The sequence below is a fragment of the Camellia sinensis genome, chromosome 8, assembly GCF_055761805.1.
Source record: "Camellia sinensis isolate YWXY chromosome 8, ASM5576180v1, whole genome shotgun sequence".
NCBI lineage: Eukaryota > Viridiplantae > Streptophyta > Magnoliopsida > Ericales > Theaceae > Camellia > Camellia sinensis.
In genome coordinates, this window is record NC_138968.1 from 134,023,113 (window position 1) to 134,036,138 (window position 13,026).

Here is a 13,026-nt window from a genome sequence, read left to right on the forward strand (position 1 = left end):
AGCCCTTTTCGATCTTTCTCCATTAGTTGCTTCGAAGCACAACTCCTGCCTTTTAACATGCCGATGTTCTCTCTGATCTGCTTTTCTGGTGCGGTGTGTCCTTCGAGATTCTTTCATTCTCGACTCTCCTCGCCCGACCTCCCTTGAAGGCCGGTAAGAGTGTTTTTCGCTCCTGGTGTGCTGTGGGGCTACATAGATTGTTTTCTGCCCTCCCTTCTAGGCATTGGCCGCTGGAATCGGCGTGTCCTACAACGGGAATGGTGACTGCATGACTTTATTTTGCATCATGAAATTGACGACCGATTAGAAGTCTGCCAATTTATTCGCCATTCCCTTCATCTCTTCGTCCCTCCGTAGGCATATTTCTTTCCATACTTGGAGGTTATCCTCGTTGTAGTACTCGTTTTGGTCTGATTTCTTCGGTACGTCGCCCTCCTGGCCGACATCCTTTTCTTCGTGATTCTTATCACGAGTCTCTTCGTTGTAGTTGTCTCCTTCGATGTCAAGGTCAATAGGTCTTCCACTCCCCGGAGGAGTGTTGTCCCCTGCTTTCTCTTTCTATCCGTCATTGGCCATCTATCCTCATTTCTTTTCCACAGACGGCGCCAAATTGTGTGAGTGAATTTCTGACCACACTGCCAACTCGGTATTCAACTGGAGAGCACTGGTAGAATAGATGGCGCCTAAATGACTTGTAACAGAAAGAAAAGATTCCAGCTATGGTTCGTCCACCCGGGGACAGTTCGACGATCAAGTCAGTTATCTCTCAAAGATATCAAAAGTGCTTAATTCACTATTCTGAGTTTAAATTGCGTACCTTAGACCCATGGGGGTGCCTCTCTTTTTATAGTCAACACCATCCTAGTCCCAACAGAAGCCTAGCTTCAATGAACTTCAACTCAATGCTTATCTTGGACTCTTCAATTGATAAAGATAAACTCTCTAAGAGCTTTATCCTTATCCAGGCCTGAGGTCCTTCCTCATTCTAGGACTCTTGTCCCTTATCCGTTTATCCCGAATTCTGATATTTTCGGAGATAACCTCGGTCTAACCAAGATCACCTCGGCGTCACGAACAGGACACGTGGCACTTCGGCTGACACGTCGGCGTCACCTTGGCCACGTGCTGGTACTCAGAAAATATATCCCCACACAAACAACTTAAGAAAACCCATAATAGAAGATAAAAATTATGCTTTTAAATTCCCAATTGATACAAAATGAATAATTGGTTATTATTATATCCAAGTATAAAGAGGAAGGGAAAAGTAAGAAAATGAATATCTTACTTCTGAGAATGCCTGAACTTAAGATTGTAGATTCCTTGTTTTTTATTCCTCTCTCCAATGTGCACGTAATAAAATAATTTCAAGACGTATGAGTAAAATAAAAATGAATTGACATAGGATAAAATAAAATTTTGATAATATATATATATATATATTTTTGGTCAGTCAGTCAATCCCTCATTTTGCTTGTTTTTGAATAGGGAGGCATGTGAGTTGTCTTATTTAAGAGAGATTAGTTTGGTGGATTGAGAATGTTATCAAAGAAAAGACTGTGACGTTGACGATGTAGACCAACAACGCCAATTATGCCACGTGTACCAGTCAAGCACTTAAGTTATGCGAGAATTTGGTTAATCTCAACTTTGTTTTGGACTACATTTGTGGGATTAATGTAATCTCCCACGTTTATAACGTATTGAATTTAAATTAATCTTAGGCAGCTAACAAATTATTAGTTTAGTTTTTAATCAAACCTAAATTAGTTTTTTTAAAAATCATAAAAATTCTCATAACCAAAACTAATTTACGACGTTATATTAAAAATAGGAAACATTACCAACCATTGGTATTATTAGAAAATTATTATATATTCATGATAAAATTATGAATTTAATTATAAATATGTATGAAATTTATTACTTATCTATATTTTTTTTTATAAAAAAAATTAAAAAAAAAAAAAAAAAACCTACAACAAATTGAAATTCCCTCTTGAAAATATTACAAAAAGTCTTACAATCAACTACCACAAAATTTCATGACTAAGGCTTGGTTTGGCATGTGTAAATAATACAAAAAGTCAAAAAGTCACTATCCTATTTAAGTCACATCATCTTATTTAAATCACATCATATCTCTAACACATCACATCAAACCCAATCCAAACCCAACCCATATAAGCCAATAAGTCAAAAAGTATACTTTTTTAGAACATCCCAAACCAACCCTAAACTCTTAACAAATTTTACCATTGCAAGACTTATAACTAAGGCCTCGTTTGGGAATTGGCTAATTTAATAATTTTTTGGCTAAAATATGAGCTAAAAAAAACTAGTATGTTTGGGATGACTTTTTGACTTTTTACGAAAAGATGTGCAAAAAGTAGAGAGAAAAGAGAATCTTTGACTTTTTGGTATAGGTTGTTGGCTTTTTGGCTCATTTAGTAACTTTTTGACTTTTTAGCTAAAAGGGAGAGTTCCCAAACGAGGCCTAAGTAGAATCACATGATTTTAAGATTACAAAATTTTATAACAAACGCAAATGGAACAACTGTTTTAGGTGCATTTGAATTAAAATTTTGTGACAGTAAATATATGGTGAACAACATTTATAAATATATGCTAATTAAAAACATAAATTTATAAACTTATATTATATATCACATATTCCTTACAATTTTTAGGATTATATATATATATTTGGAGGACAGGATTATACTGTATATTTAGGGTTGGTTTTAAATGTTCTAAAAAAGTACACTTTTTGACTTATTGGCTTATATGAGTTGGGTTTGGGTTGGGTTTGATGTGATGTGTTAAAAAGGTGATGTGATTTAAATAAGATGATGTGACTTAAATAAGATAATGACTTTTTAACTTTTTATATTATTTAATTTATGCCAAACCAACCCTTACTCACGTCTATCCTCTTTGTAATATTATTTTTATATTTAAAAATTATATTTATATAATGAATAAGTTTACCTACAAATTCTATCAGAGAGATGGAGAATGTTGTAAGATTTATCAGTCTCAACCTTGTGAGAGAGATAATAATTTATACAATGAAACAGATAGTATCTCTAATATTGTGATTGGTTCATATGTAAAAATAATCAAACCCGGTTGGTAGCTCGAAATTCGTGGGTCGAATTTGGCTCGACACCAAAACGACGTCGTTTTGGTGTCTGTTTTTTTTTTCTGTGTTTAATCAGAAACGAAGAAGAAGAGGGGAGAAGAAGAAGAAGAAGAAGAAGAAGAAGAAGAAGAAGAGAAGAGAAGAGAGAAGAAGAAGAAGAAGAAGAAGAAGAAGGGAAGGGAGAACTGGACAGGAGGGGGCATCAACTAGGGGCGGAGGAGCGGCGGAGGCACGACGGAGGCTGAGCTGCTGCATGAGCACGAACCAGCACGAGCCTGTCGTCGGCAGAACCAGCACCCGCCGTCATCCTCCGTCGTCGGCAGAACCAGCACGAACCAGCACGAGCCTGTCATCGGCAGAACCAGCACCAGCCCGCCGTCGTCCTCCGCCATCGTCCTCGTCCTCCGCCGTCGTCCTCCTTATCTCTTCCTCTTCCTCTTCTTTTCTTCCTCTTCTCTCTTCCCTCTTCCTCTTTTCTCATTCTCTCTCTCTTTTCTCTCTCTCTCTGTATTCAAATGCCAGAAAAAAAAATTCGACCCAAAATCGGGCCACAGACTTTCGAGCTACCACCTATTTTTCAAAAATAATATAGGTAGGTAACTATTTCTCTCTCTAAAATGAGAGTCATGGCCTAAGGGCTTTTTTTTTGTTTATCCAGTGTCTTTTTTCTATTCTCGCCGTCTCTACCTCAGATATATCCTCCCGTTTTTTTCTTTGAACGCTCTTCTTATTCCTTTTTCCCTCATCCTTTCTGTTACTCCTTCATGGCCTCCCCTACCCAGCTGCCCTCCTCCTTTTCTTCTCTAGTTGAACCTTCGGGCTTAGTCTTGGAGGAAGGAAGTGGGGAGAATGAAGACCTCTCTCATCTTTGCCTGGTCGGAAAGATTCTGGCCCCTAAAACACTTAACAAATGAGCAGTAACCACGATTATCCGAGCTGCTTGGCGGATTCAAAGGGACCTCACTATATCCCCTTGGAGTGATAACATTTTTCTGTTCCAATTTAGTGAAAAGGAGAATCGACACCATATCCTTCGCGATAGTCCTTGGTTAGTGATGGGATGGCTGTTAGTCCTTTAACCTCTTTCACCGGGGCAATCAGCCGAAGAAATCGACTTCAAATGGTGTCAGTTCTGGGTGCAAGTCCATGGCCTCCCCGTACAGAAGCTTACTAAACAGAATGGTGAGATTCTGGGGAATCGAATAGGCAGATTGGTCCGTGTTGAAGCCTACACGATGGGGCTGTTATTATATCAGAGTTTTTTAAGGATCCGTGTGGAGATTGATACACAACAACCACTACCCAGGGGCCTTTGGTTGCAACGGGGACAAGGGCAGTCCGACTCTTGGCTCACTTTCAAATATGAAAAACTTTCGAATTTCTGTTACGATTGTGGCAGATTGGGTCATGAGAACCACACCTGCAAGTTCGTCTCCAAAGAGCAGGGCGCCTCTTCAAGTTATGGCCCTGGCCTTAGAACCGGTAGTGCAGGACCCACAGGAGTACGAATTGAACACTATCACCGGAAAGTGGATGAATTAGAGGCCAGTATGTCTCCTATTCTTTCCAGCCGGAGAACAGCAGTTACACCACCTCCCTCAAGCACACCGGCGAGTGACAACCCAGACCAAGGCCCAACGTCTCAGCCGGAGCCGTTTCTCCCACGATCGTCTTCCAGTACACAGGGTACACCCATGCGCACTACCCCTGCGCAGGAGCAACATCAGAATACCCCTAGCCCTGCACTGCCACGTGGCGAACCCACGCCCACTACTTCCGCATCTGATAGTAGACAGCTGCACTCCTTTTCACCATCTCCAGCTAGCCCAGTCCATAACCCATTGATGGTTTTGGGCCACACAGCTCATCCTCTAATTCAAGTTGTAGACATCAGGCAACCTACGAAAGTGGGCTTACCCACAGACACCAACCACTATATTACTGAGCCTCCAGATAGCCCATGCCATTCTGGGGCCTCACAGGAGATGACTTCAAAGTTATTACCAGCCCCTCTTGGAGACACTTGGCCACTGGATCCAGCCTATAATTTGGAGGGGGGTTTAGCTAAAGCACTACAACATCTGTCCCTCAAGAGGAAAGTGATAGGGGAGCTTGAATGTGATCTCCATCGCACCAAGGTACAGAAAGTGGGCCAGTCAGTTCCTTTGCTGGAGGCTCTATCCAACACCCAACTTCAAGCTATAAGAACTACTAGAGAGAAAACCTTGGGTGCTCGCAAGAAACCATCCCGGAGGGGCCGATCCAGCGGCAAGCGGGTTGCTTACCCGTTGAGCACAAATATGGTGGAGGTTTTAGTCCAAGATGCTGTAGGGGACAATACCACTGCCCAGGGGTGTACAGGTATTACTAATCTGCCCAATATTTTTGCTAATAATTATCTATCCCAAGTCCCTGGCACCTTTCCTGAGCTGGGTAATGAGCAGACTGAACGGGCTATGGTGGCGAGCCTTAAGGCGCCACAAGATCAATGCTGATTGTTAGCTGGAATTGTCAGGGGATGGGGCGACCCCTGACAATCCAGATCCTTCGAGGGTTATGCCAAACCTATCGCCCTGCTATAGTGTTTCTTATGGAAACTAAGAATAAAATCTCTAGTCTTGATCGCTCACGGAGGCAACTCCAATTTACTCACTCTAGCTATGTGAACCCGGTTGGTTTGTCGGGCAGTTTAGCGCTATGGTGGACCGAAGAAGTTGACCTACAAGTTCAAGAAAAGTCACATAACATTTTCAGATGTGTTGTTACGAACTCTGGAGCCATGGATTGGCTAGTCACATTTGTGTATGCACCTCCTCGCTGGCCCGAACGTAAAGTGTTCTGGAATTCAATCCAGAATAGGGCTGCTGCTAATGGCTATCCCTAGTTGTGTATGGGGGATTTCAATGAGATAAGGTGGTCTTGGAAGAAACAAGGATCTAGAGGAGGCAATAAAACCAGGATGAATTTCTTTCAGACTTTTTTGGCTGCGTGCAAGTTAATGGATCTTGATTTCAAAGGGGTCCCCTATACATGGGCCAATAATCAAGCCGGGGACGCCAATGTCCGAGAACGTCTAGACAAAGCTATAGCCATGGTGGACTAGAGGCATTTGTTCCCTTTTGCGCAGGTATTTCATGATGCTCTCATAGGTTCTGACCATTGCCCTCTGCTACTACACTGTCAGATTCCTCCAAAAAAAGTGCCACGCTTTTTTAAATTTGAGTCCATGTGGACAACCCATGGTGAGTGTGCTAAGGTTATTCAGTCATCTTGGGTTGGGGATGTTGAAGGGCCCTCTATGTTCTGGTTATCCCAGAAGCTTCAGAAATGTAGCCACAGATTAGCTTCTTGGAGCAGATCCCGTTTTGGGGATAATCGAATCAAAATAAAGGCTCTCAAGGAGGAAATTCAAGCTATCCAAGCCTGCCCCCATTCTGATGTCAGAAGAGAAAAGGTTACAGAGTTGCAGCAAGGGTTGGCAGAAGCTCTGAATCGAGAAGAAATGTACTAACACCAGCAGTCATGAGTCAATTGGCTCAAGTATGGAGATAAGAACTCCGCTTTCTTCCATGCTATAGTGATCCAACGTAGGCAGAGAAACCAGCTGGTCAGACTCAAAACTGAGGAGGGAACTCTATTACAATCCGAGGCTGCGATCAATGATCATCTCTTGCACTATTTCCAGAACCTTTTTCATGCAGCCAGGAACCGTAACTTTAATGAAGCTCTCTTTTCAGTCACGAAGGCAGTTTCTGAAGAGATGAACACAAAACTCACTAGACCTGTCACTGAGGCCGAGATTAAAATAGCTGTCTTCACTTTGGGCTCGCTTAAGGCTCCAGGACCGGATGGTTTTCAAGGCATTTTCTACCAAACCCATTGGGAGATTGTAGGCCTGGAGGTGTGCTCAGCAATTCAGAGTTTTTTTAATGGAAACTCCCTACTAGCATAGTGGAATCATACGAACCTGGTGTTGATTCCAAAAGTAAGGGCTCTAGAAAAACTCACGCAATACCGTCCCATCAGCCTCTGTAATTTTAAGATGAAGATTATCACAAAAATCTTGGCATCCAGGCTCAAGTCTTTCCTCCACCACATAATCTCTCCTAATCAGGCAGCTTTCGTCCCAGGAAGGCTCATTCAAGATTGTATTTTGGTGACACATGAGGGTTTTCACTATTTGAAACAATCCAAGAGGGGGAACCAAGTTAACTTAGCGCTGAAACTGGACTTCAACAAAGCCTATGACCGCATTCAGTGGGACTTTTTGCAAGCTGTTTTGATTAAGATGGGGTTTCACGATACTTGGGTGCAATGGGTGATGCAATGTGTTTCATCGGTTTCTTTCTCCATTTTTACAAATGGTGAAAATAGAGTTTCCTTTAATCCTTCCTGTGGACTTCGGTAGGGGGACCCCTTATCCACATATCTATTCCTTTTGGTGGCCGAGGTTTTGTCTCGATTAATTTATCACAACATTCGGAATCAAGAGATCTCCGGTTTACGGATGAAACCCACTTGCCCTATTTTGTCCCACTTGTTTTTCGCAGATGATGTCCTTCTCTTCTTCAAGGCTAGTAGCTCGGAGTGTTTGAAGGTGATGCAACTTCTCCAGGTCTACAGCCAGGCATCGGGGCAAATCATAAATTTGGAGAAGTCTGAGGTTTTCTTTTCGACAAATGCTCCTATTGAGCTTAAAGGGCTGATTTGTGGAGTCTTGGGAATTCCCCTAGCAAGACCACATGTGAAATATCTGGGGCTTTCGTCTTCGTGGGGTCGATCAAAGTCCGAGGCATATGGTTTTTTGGTGGATAGAATGGTTGATAAAATGCAAGGGTGGAAGAATAAGCTGCTATCTCATGCTGGCAGAGAGGTTCTAATTAAGGCAGTGGTTCAAGCTATTCCTTCATATGCAATGGCCTGTTTCTCTTTCCCGAAATCTTTCTGTAACAAACTTAACATGTCCATTCGCAACTTTTGGTGGAAAGGTGATCCAACGAACAAGGGCATTCCTTGGACCAAATGGGAAACCATGTGTTCTTCAAAGCTACACAGGGGAATGGGATTTAGAGATTTTTCCACTTTCAATCAGGCCATGCTTGCCAAGCAAGGTTGGCGGTGCATCACAAATCCTCACTCGTTTTGGGCTGTTTACTAAAAGGGCTGTATTTTCCACACTAAAACTTCTTGAATGCCTCTCGGGGAGCTAGAGGGTCATGGGCTTGACACAGTTTAATCCATGGAAGAGAGTTGCTCAAAAAGGGGATTCGATGGCAAATCCAAAATGGTGAATCTGCTCTTTTTTGGGATGACAAATGGATACTCGAAACCAGAACTGTCAACTTTCAACCCCGCCCTCTCCACACAGTACCATTGTTCATGTATCAGATGTCATTGATCCAATTCACAAACGATGGATGATGGATCTTCTTCGCCCGCTTGTCTCGAGGGCTGAATGTCGTGCAATCCAATCTATTCCTCTTTCTTACGAGGATAGAGCTGATGTATTGGTGTGGCATCCATCCAAATCTAAAGTGTACTCAGTGAAGTCGGGTTATTGGGTTGCAAAATATCTCATCCCTGAGGAATCACCTTCTCACCCTTCTAGCTCGTATCAAGTCCCTAAAGATTTCTGGAAGAAAATATGGAAAGTCGAAGTCCCTCTGAAAATCAAACACTTTGGTGGCGAGTGTGCAAAAATACTTTGGCTACCAAAGTCAATTTACATCATCGACACTACTCCCCATCTAGTGTCTGTCCAATCTGTTTATCGGAAGCTGAATCGATAGAACATTTGTTATTTGACTGTGCTTGGACCAAGTCAGTCTGGTTTGGCAGCATGCTTAATCTGCGAATCGATAGAGGAATGGTGACTAATGTTGTGGCTTGGATAGCAGATTGGATTGCAGCTGAGCACGAGGGACGAACAGAGTGCAAGGTATTGAATCAAGTGTTTCTCATTGGCTGGTACATCTGGAAAGCAAGAAATGATTTCATCTTCAATCATATCCCAGTTAATCCATCTGAGACTCTCTCCAAAATTGTAAGGGCCTAGTTTGAAGGCCAAGAGCAAGGTACAACCGACCTCATTTCCAACACTGTTTCCCAAAGGCCAGCATGTAATAGGGACCGCAGATGGCACCCTCCATGGGTCGGGGAGGTTAAGTTCAACTGCGACGCCAGTTTCAAAGCCAATGGGGAAACGACTTCAGCTGCTATCCTCCTCCGTAATTCAGACGGGCACCTGTTGGATGGCCTTGCCTCTGTTTTCTACTCTTCATCAGCCTTTGCTGGAGAAGCTCAAGCTATGAGGCTGGCAGCTCAAATGGCAACTGCGTCTCACTTTGACTTTGCCATCATCGAGAGGGACAACCAAGAGGTTATTAAACTGGCTGTCTCAGAACAGGTTCCTCCTTGGGAAACTTTGGCCATCTTTCTTGATATTCGTCATCTTACAAGACAGAGCAATCTTCAGTTGTCATGGACACACAGATCCAACAATAGGGCTACCCATTGGGTTGCACAAGCTCGTGCCCGTAATGAACTGCTAGTAGGATGGGCTTCCTGTCCTCCAGTGGCTCTTGATGAAATTGTAAGGCATGATGCTTCTCCTGTTTCTCTGTAATTTTCTTTTGGTGTACCTCTTTCCGTTCAAAATATATATATATATATATATATATATGTAAAAATAATATAAAAATATATGTAAAATAAAAAAATAAATAATATGCAAATATGCACACAAAAAATATTAAAATTCAAAATTTTTTATACTTTTTTTTTTAATACTATTTGATCAATGAGCAGTCATTAGTAAGACCTATTCCACAATTTTCCTCATTTGCTTTATATTTTCACTTTGGAATATGCTATTTCTGATTTTTTTTTTTTTAATAACTTTACATGTCCACCTACGCACGTATGCCATAGGGAAGTCACATCATATTATTGCATGCAAAGTTGTATATTGGTTGACCACAACGAAAGTAATGATGTCTAATAAAAACATGGGAAATGTTTTGTAGCTTGACACATTTGGCTCGAAATGGCTTGAAAGAGTGGACTCACGCGCGGTCTCTATCTCTTTGATCTCAGACCCCCACTTCTCTATCTCTCTAGTTTTCGATCTGTCTACACCCAAAGTATGAGCTCCTTCTCTTTCCTCTCCACCTGAAACCCTATCGCCGTTACCCTCCCTTATCCGACTGCCCCTCCAACGCAAACATCCGACTCCATACTCTGCTCATTTTCCTTCGACTTGGTGGTCATACTCTGGTCATTATCCTCCGACTTGGTGGTCAACGGGATACTCCTCTCATTCTCCTCTCGTTCGACTACGCTCATCCGACTCCTCTCACTGCCGGAAACTTGTCATACGTACCAATTGAAAACGAATCGCAGGTACATCCCGACATCGCTAAACTAGGGTTTCAAGATTCAAGAAATTGGGATTTCGTGTTTGGTTTCTCAATTGGGGTTTCGTGATTGGTTTCTTAATTGGTTTGATTTCTAGTCTTTGGGTTGTAGAGTTAGTTCTTGTGGGATGTTCAAATTAATTGTGAAAGATTTCTTGTAGGGATGTTCATTTCCAGAATTTTTTTTTAATTATTTTTATGCTGAAATTTTCCAAAATTTTCCCCAATGTTTTTTGCTGCTACATATTGGTTTATTGGTGAAGTTTTTCCCCAAGAATGTTTGCTACTAACATTCTGTTTTGCCACTGAATTTGTTGCCTCTAATGTTCTGCTGCTACATGTTGGTTTGCTTCTAAATCTTTGGTGAAGAATTTATGGTGGTAAATATTGTTTGCTGCTGAAATTTTGTTTGGGAATCCTTTGACTGTATGAAATTTTGTTTGGCAATCCATGTCAATTTAACAGCTTTACATTTCTTCAACTCATAAAAGCCATGTCAATTTTGTATGAAATTTTGTTTGGCAATCCATGTCAATCCATGTCAATTTTGTTTGGCAATCCATGTCAATCCTTTGACTGTAAGAACTGTTGGAAATTCTTCAATTTTGAAACAAATAAGAACATATATGCATTTATATTTCCTCAATTTTGAAACAAATAAATTATTGGAAATTCTATGATATACACCCTCTTTTAGGGTGTGTACAATTACAACGTTGGTAGTTTTTGGCTTTCACCTATTATAGTTTGTTATGACTTGATTATACACATTGTAGTGCAAGTTATAACTCATTGTGATGTTGTTATGATATTATTTTAATTATAATCTAAAAGATTTTTTATTATACGTTATGTTGTTATGATATTATTTTAAGTATACTTAGTTATGACACATTTTTTTTAGTTATGACTAAAAAAAGATTCAATTATGACATTTATAATAATCAATCTCACAAATTTCATAACTTATCTATGATACTCACCATTTTCGCATCCACAAATTATAAGCAAACTAAAAGAACAAACAAAAGAAAGTATGTACTTTATATTTGATCACACGATCACACAATCCTTATTCAGTGCATGTAAACATATAGTCCTTGGTACGGTGCATGTTGTGCATGCATCTTGATTTATGAAACATATGTTCCATCATCAATCAAATTTTGGGTCATATATATATACATACATAAATAGAGGAAAATAGAGAAATAATAAACTATATTACAAAACCATAAAACTTGAACTCAACTATTATATTAGTTCATTTATTAGTTTCTTTATTTTTACATAAAAATATGATTAATACTATACCAACTAATAAAGTTTCATACTTGTTTTTTAACTAATTGATGTGACATTTAACATATTATTAAAATAAGTTATATTTTAAATTTTTTTTCTTGTCAACATTCCCCTTTCTTGTTGTTGCAGAGTTACATGCTGCGGATTCTTGTCAAGATCCCCCTGGCACCTGATCAACTTAGCCCTCAAAACATCTAATCTTCTAGACAGATCACTAAACACCTTGGTATTAAGGATCTTAAGTTCTACCTTCAACTTCTTAAGTTTGTGGCACACTTGAAACATAGGAGTTCCCTGAGTGTCTTGGTTCCACACCACCTCCACCAAAGGAATAAATGTATAACGCGCTGCCCAACAGTCTAAAAATTTGAAAGGCTTCTTTGATCTTCCCTCTTCTAACTTCATATGCAGGATAGCTGAAGAGTGTGATCTGACACCTCTTGTGCAGCAAATTCAGCAGCCACATAACAGAATTTAGTGACCCACTCCTCATTGACAAGCAACCTATCTATTTTTGTGGAGATATACTCACCCCTCTCTTGCTTATTTGACCAAGTGAACTGATGGCCAAAGCACCCAAGATCTTCCAAATCTGATTTAAGCAAATATTCATTAAACTCTTCCATTTTAGGCGACCAAGAATGACAAGGCTTTCGGAGATGGACAATAACATTCAGGAGCAGGGTAGAAGGCTTCAAAGGATGAAAAAGAATTTCAAGGCGATGATTTATGTGATTGTATTATGTATCATTTTGTACTTTGTAATGTAAATGACTTAAAAATTTAGTTTTTGGGGAATTTGATGAATGTAATTATGGATGTATTGGACATGATGTAATTATGGATGTAGTAGACATGATGTAATTATGGATGTGGTAGACATGATGGATGAAGAATATATGTTACCTCTTCAATTTTGTTATGAATTGAATGTCGTGTTGTGATGGATTGTTATTGATTGTGATAGACTAATAGTAGTAGATAGTTATTGATGATGGATTGTTTGCTGGATTGATGTTGGACTAATGGATTGTGTTGTGACTATTAGAAAGCACAAACAGCAGGTGCACAAACAGCAAGTGTTGGACTAATGGATTTTTGGTATATCATGATTGTTTCAATATGTCAGTACACTTGGTGTCCCTCAATTTTTTGGGTTTT

At 40.3% G+C, this 13,026-nt stretch overlaps 1 protein-coding gene across 3 annotated transcripts; it reads left to right on the forward strand.

Annotated features, from left to right (window-relative positions):
- Positions 1-3,789: 3,789 nt before the first annotated feature.
- Positions 3,790-12,758, forward strand: LOC145797129 (uncharacterized). 3 transcript variants are annotated; one of them, XR_014338251.1, is made up of 2 exons: positions 3,790-9,742; positions 11,995-12,758. XR_014338251.1 is itself a non-coding variant. In XM_082883528.1 (2 exons), exons 1-2 carry the CDS (start codon positions 4,381-4,383, stop codon positions 12,036-12,038), a joined length of 1,170 nt encoding a protein of 389 aa, XP_082739654.1. In that variant the 5' UTR covers positions 3,790-4,380; the 3' UTR covers positions 12,039-12,758. The 3 variants fall into 3 exon arrangements, 1 of the variants encoding a protein (XP_082739654.1); XR_014338252.1 differs by having other exon boundaries at positions 3,790-9,737; XM_082883528.1 differs by having other exon boundaries at positions 3,790-5,506.
- The last annotated feature ends 268 nt before the right edge of the window (positions 12,759-13,026 follow it).